The sequence below is a fragment of the Uranotaenia lowii genome, chromosome 3 (genome assembly GCF_029784155.1).
Source record: "Uranotaenia lowii strain MFRU-FL chromosome 3, ASM2978415v1, whole genome shotgun sequence".
Lineage (NCBI taxonomy): Eukaryota > Metazoa > Arthropoda > Insecta > Diptera > Culicidae > Uranotaenia > Uranotaenia lowii.
The window spans coordinates 27,040,755-27,047,255 of NC_073693.1; the positions used below are offsets into that span (position 1 = coordinate 27,040,755).

The following is a 6,501-nucleotide window of genomic DNA, read 5'->3' on the forward strand; positions in this document are numbered from 1 at the left end:
CTCAAAATTCTGTGAAATTACAGATTTTTCTGTGATTTCGGCAGTCTTGGTCCCTAGTCTTATGTCTCGCAGGTCGTAAGTCCCAGACAGGTCTCAGACTTCATGTTCCAGGTCTCGGGTCTCAGATATCAAGTCACATACCTGATTCTCTCAAGTTTTAAAATCTTGAATCACATTTCTTTCCAAACAAAACGACAAAATAGTTTGATTGGCATACATTTTATTCATTCGAGACAATTAAAGCACGTTACAGTTAGCGCTCCCACACGATTCTCGTTTAAAATGGTTTCTGCATTCCGCCACAGTTCTAAATGTTACTACTGAGCTGTTATTTATTTCAGTAAGCCTTACGATAAGTTTAAAATTCCTCATAAATAGGACACATTGATATGTACACATCGAGAACGTCTCTCTGCACGTTTCTTACTCTTATTGGAAAGAAAAAACTAAAACTCGCTTATCAAAAAATTATTATCACTTGAAGAAAGTTTATCCGATTATTGGTAGGAAACTGATTGATTCTGCACCGTTTGCGTGGAGTCTTCATTTTTCAGCCACATTTTGCTGCGAGGTAACGTCCGGCTGTATACTTCCGGAACTGCTGCCGGAAGTGGTCACGATTTCTGCGATTGTGGCGCCACCTGTTTGCTGGGTTTGTTGAGGTGATGCGAGGAGAGCTGTTAAAGTCGCATGCGATGAGCTTAGGGAGGATACGCGAGGCCTTATCGTTTGTTGTATCGTATTGGAAGTTGTAGAAGGAACAACCGGTGCCTTCAGGGAAGCTTCCGCACTGTCTTTGATAAGTTTCTGGACCTTGACGTACATGAATTCGGTCAATTTGAAACCCTGAAGGTCCGATAGCTTTATGAAAGGATTATTAGAGTAATCTGCGTTTCGGTCGGCGAGTTTTTTCACTTCATCCAGAACTAGCAGGAAAAATCGACCATTACGATTGAGCGGAGAGATTTGTTTTTGCTGAAGGAGCCAGTCACGATCCTGATTATCTGGGCAGTAGCGAAGGATTTCTGGATGTTTGTTGGCGAGGCGTTCCCGGAAATCGACAACTCCCAGCGCTCGGCCAGCTTTGAAGTCGAGAATGAACAGAGTTTCCGGGCTGATTGTAGTAGTGTAGATGGTTGGATTCAGAATCGATGGTCGGATTTGGTACGGTAGTGATCCCTGGACATTTCCGAGGGATTGAAGAATCGAAAATTGATTCTGCGAATAGACGGACCCTTGGAGAAAGTATTGTCGCTTGAAGCCATCCGGAAGGTTGGGTTCCGGCAGTTTACGTTTCAAAGCTTGTTGCAGTAAGCTGGTTCCGGTTCCTACAACTGGAACGGTATTGTCCGTACTCGAATCCGAATCGCTTAGCTCCATTCCCGGCGTGTTTGCTCTGGACAAAGAATTTTCCCCCGGGGACGCAATCTGACCGAGGTACTGCGCCTTGGAGTTTTCCAACAACGAACAGTAAACGTTCTTGAGCATTTCCTCTGAAACGGCCGCTTCTCCCAGATTTTCTTTAATGTTTTTGATAGCCGGCAGGAAGAACATCGAGCCAAACTTTTTCATCACCACGTCCATCTCCTTGTCGAACAGATACTGGATGTTGGCCCGCAGCAATTCCAAGGACTTGAGGGCGGCATCGCTGGACGATTGGCTGGCGTAGGATCGCCCGGAGTAGCGTCGCTTGAGGGCTTCCAGCATGGCGTCACCGGACAGTTTGGGGCGCTAGAAGCAACAAGAAAAACTTAAACTGGAATGCAATTCTCTAAAACAAAAGGATAAGATTCAAAATTAAGAGTGTCTGGCATAAAATAAACTTTTTTCGCCTAAAAAGTCCGCTCTTTTTTTGGTTAGCGAATCTTATATCTCGTGAATTTTTGTGTGGCTAGCTGATAAACAATTTCCCACGCTAAATCTTTCAAGTGTTGATTAAGACAAAGCGAATAAGCTTATTCCGTTTCAAGACCTTATCCGATAGAAAAGTTTTTGCAGAAGATAATGGATCTTTACTTTCACTGGAATCATTAAACAGTGTAGAAATTTTCACCGGATTGTTTTTGCCCCTGGGTTTATGCAACACATTTTAGCCTTCCTCGGGTATAAATGACGTTACAGAACAAATAGAAATGAATCATCACAGAGGATGAAAATCCCGTAAAAAAAAAATACTAAGTAAAACTGCGATTTGACAAAATAGGAACATCTGAGAAACAACCATTTAACGTTGAAATCAGATTCAGAATTCGCATTCTGCATTCAGAGTCAGAATTCAGATTCAGAATTCAGATTCAGAATTCATATTTAGAATTCAGATTCAGATTCAGAAATCAGATTCAGAATTCAGATTCAGAACTCAGATTCAGAATTCAGATTCAGAATTCAGATTCAGAATTCAGATTCAGAATTCAGATTCAAATTTCAGATTCAGAATTCAGATTCAGATTCAGAATTCAGATTCAGAATTCAAATGCAGATCCAGAATTCAGATTCAGAATTCAGATTCAGAATACAAATTCAGAATACAGATTCAGAATTCAGATTCTTGAAATGAAGAGTTAATCACCGTAAATTTGTTTTATGAACTTATTTTATCGGCTATATCGGTGAAATTTATATTCTTTGAGGAAGAATATTTAAGAATTGAAAGAATATAGACGGATAGAAGATTAGAATAAGGTGAAAGATGTTGAAAATGAGCGGAAGGGTAATTTTAATTTGAAAAACTTTTCATCACATTTCACCGTGAGGAACAAATTGATGAAATGTGATGAAAAGTTTTTCAAATTAAAATTACCCTTCCGCTCATTTTCAACATCTTTCACCTTATTCTAATCTTCTATCCGTCTATATTCTTTCAATTCTTAAATATTCTTCCTCAAAGAATATAAATTTCACCGATATAGCCGATAAAATAATTTCATAAAATGAATTCAGATTCAGAATACAGATTCAGAATTCAGATTCAGAATTCAGATTCAGAATTCAGATTTAGAGTTCAGATTCAAAATTCAGATTCAGAATTCAGATTCAGAATTCAGATTCAGAATTCAGATTCAGAATTCAGATTCAGAATTCAGATTCAGAATTCAGATTCAGAATTCAGATTCAGAATTCAGATTCAGAATTCAGATTCAGAATTCAGATTCAGAATTCAGATTCAGAATTCAGATTCAGAATTCAGATTCAGAATTCAGATTCAGAATTCAGATTCAGAATTCAGATTCAGAATTCAGATTCAGAATTCAGATTCAGAATTCAGATTCAGAATTCAGATTCAGAATTCAGATTCAGAATTCAGATTCAGAATTCAGATTCAGAATTCAGATTCAGAATTCAGATTCAGAATTCAGATTCAGAATTCAGATTCAGAATTCAGATTCAGAATTCAGATTCAGAATTCAGATTCAGAATTCAGATTCAGAATTCAGATTCAGAATTCAGATTCAGAATTCAGATTCAGAATTCTGATTCAGAATTCAGATTCAGAATTCAAATTCAGAATTCAGAATTCAGATTCAGAATTCAGATTCAGAATTCAGATTCAGAATTCAGATTCAGAATTCAGATTCAGAATTCAGATTCAGAATTCAGATTCAGAATTCAGATTCAGAATTCAGATTCAGAATTCAGATTCAGAATTCAGATTCAGAATTCAGATTCAGAATTCAGATTCAGAATTCAGATTCAGAATTCAGATTCAGAATTCAGATTCAGAATTCAGATTCAGAATTCAGATTCAGAATTCAGATTCAGAATTCAGATTCAGAATTCAGATTCAGAATTCAGATTCAGAATTCAGATTCAGAATTCAGAATTTAGAATTCAGAATTCAGATTCAGAATTCAGAATTGAGATTCAGAATTCAGATTCAGAATTCAGATTCAGAATTCAGATTCAGAATTCAGATTCAGAATTCAGATTCAGAATTCAGATTCAGAATTCAGATTCAGAATTCAGATTCAGAATTCAGATTCAGAATTCAGATTCAGAATTCAGATTCAGAATTCAGATTCAGAATTCAGATTCAGAATTCAGATTCAGAATTCAGATTCAGAATTCAGATTCAGAATTCAGATTCAGAATTCAGATTCAGAATTCAGATTCAGAATTCAGATTCAGAATTCAGATTCAGAATTCAGATTCAGAATTCAGATTCTTTTAAGATAAGTTAACCACCGTTAATTAAGTTTTGTAAATTATTTTTCGGCATATCGGTGAAATGTATATTCTTGGAGAAAGAATATCAGAAATGAAATTTTTTATGAAGATGAATAGAAAAGTGAGAAGAAAATTTGACAGATGTTGAAAAGAGCGAAAGAGCATTTTTGCGAGGAAAACTTATTAACGTACACCATACTTTACCCCGCAACATTTCATTATTTAGGAGAAGTAGTACCGGGATAGAGGTGGCACTACCTTAACCTATACAATGAAATCTGGTTGGTCCGAAGTCTACATGTGGTGAACACGTATACCCCGGACGGGCAAAATATGGCGTACGTTAAGCTCCAGAAAGCTTCCCTATTGCGTGAATAGCTTCCCTTTTGTCCAAGAATATACATTTCACCGATATGCCGAAAAATAATTTACAAAACTTAATTAACGGTGGTTAACTTATCTTAAAAAATCAAAATATTTGGCTTTAAAAATCAAAATAAAATCAATGGTTCAAAAATAAATCGGGCTTAGCCAAATTGGACCGTTGACCCTAATGATTAGCACTCATACAGTGCATTCATGCCGTGATAACGAAATATCAAGACGGCTAGCGCATCGATGGAACCATTGCGCGCAATAGGGAAGCTTTCTGGAGCTTAACGTACGCCATATTTTGCCCGGCCGGGGTATACGTGTTCACCACATGTAGACTTCGGACCAACCAGATTTCATTGTATAGGTTAAGGTAGTGCCACCTCTATCCCGGTACTACTTCTCCTAAATAATGAAATGTTGCGGGGTAAAGTATGGTGTACGTTAATAAGTTTTCCTCGCAAAAATGCTCTTTCGCTCTTTTCAACATCTGTCAAATTTTCTTCTCACTTTTCTATTCATCTTCATAAAAAATTTCATTTCTGATATTCTTTCTCCAAGAATATACATTTCACCGATATGCCGAAAAATAATTTACAGAATTCAGATTCAGAATTCAGATTCAGAATTCAGATTCAGAATTCAGATTCAGAATTCAGAATTTAGAATTTAGAATTCAGAATTAGGATTCAGAATTCAGAATTCAGATTCAGAATTCAGATTCAGAATTCATATTCAGAATTCAGATTCAGAATTCAGATTCAGAATTCAGATTCAGAATTGAGATTCAGAATTCAGATTCAGAATTTAGATTCAGAATTCAGATTCAGAATTCAGATTCAGAATTCAGATTCAGAATTCAGATTCAGAATTCAGAATTCAGATTCAGAACTCAGATTCAGAATTCAGATTCAGAATTCAGATTCAGAATTCAGATTCAGAATTCAGATTCAGAATTCAGATTCAGAATTCAGATTCAGAATTCAGATTCAGAATTCAGATTCAGAATTCAGATTCAGAATTCAGATTCAGAATTCAGATTCAGAATTCAGATTCAGAATTCAGATTCAGAATTCAGATTCAGAATTCAGATTCAGAATTCAGATTCAGAATTCAGATTCAGAATTCAGATTCAGAATTCAGATTCAGAATTCAGATTCAGAATTCAGATTCAGAATTCAGATTCAGAATTCAGATTCAGAATTCAGATTCAGAATTCAGATTCAGAATTCAGATTCAGAATTCAGATTCAGAATTCAGATTCAGAATTCAGATTCAGAATTCAGACTCAGAATTCAGATTCAGAATTCAGATTCAGAATTCAGATTCAAAATTCAGATTCAGAATTCAGATTCAGAATTCAGATTCAGAATTCAGATTCAGAATTCAGATTCAGAATTCATATTCAGAATTCAGATTCAGAATTCAGATTCAGAATTCAGATTCAGAATTCAGATTCAGAATTCAGAATTCAGATTCAGAATTCAGATTCAGAATTCAGATTCAGAATTCAGATTCAGAATTCAGATTCAGAATTCAGATTCAGAATTCAGATTCAGAATTCAGATTCAGAATTCAGATTCAGAATTCAGATTCAGAATTCAGATTCAGAATTCATATTCAGAATTCAGATTCAGAATTCAGATTCAGAATTCATATTCATAATTCAGATTCAGAATTCAGATTCAGAATTCAGATTCAGAATTCAGATTCAGAATTCAGATTCAGAATTCAGATTCAGAATTCAGAATTCAGATTCAGAATTCAGATTCAGAATTCAGATTCAGAATCAGAATTCAGATTCGGAATTCAGATTCAGAATTCAGATTCAGAATTCAGATTCAGAATTCAGATTAAGAATTCAGATTCAGAATTCAGATTCAGAATTCAGATTCAGAATTCAGATTCAGAATTCAGATTCAGAATTCAGATTCAGAATTCAGATTCAGAATTCAGATTCAGAAT

The 6,501-nt window shown here is 35.5% G+C and overlaps 1 protein-coding gene across 1 annotated transcript; it reads right to left on the bottom strand.

The window, feature by feature from the left end:
- Positions 1-543: 543 nt before the first annotated feature.
- On the bottom strand, positions 544-1,707 carry LOC129752046 (deoxynucleotidyltransferase terminal-interacting protein 1). The gene has a single exon (XM_055747835.1). It carries the CDS (start codon positions 1,705-1,707, stop codon positions 544-546), a length of 1,164 nt encoding a protein of 387 aa, XP_055603810.1.
- Positions 1,708-6,501: the final 4,794 nt, after the last annotated feature.

What these genes read in the sequence shown, in the direction of transcription:
- LOC129752046 (XM_055747835.1), bottom strand. Translation starts at nt 1,707, where the DNA reads ATGCTGGAAGCCCTCAAGCGACGCTACTCCGGGCGATCCTACGCCAGC.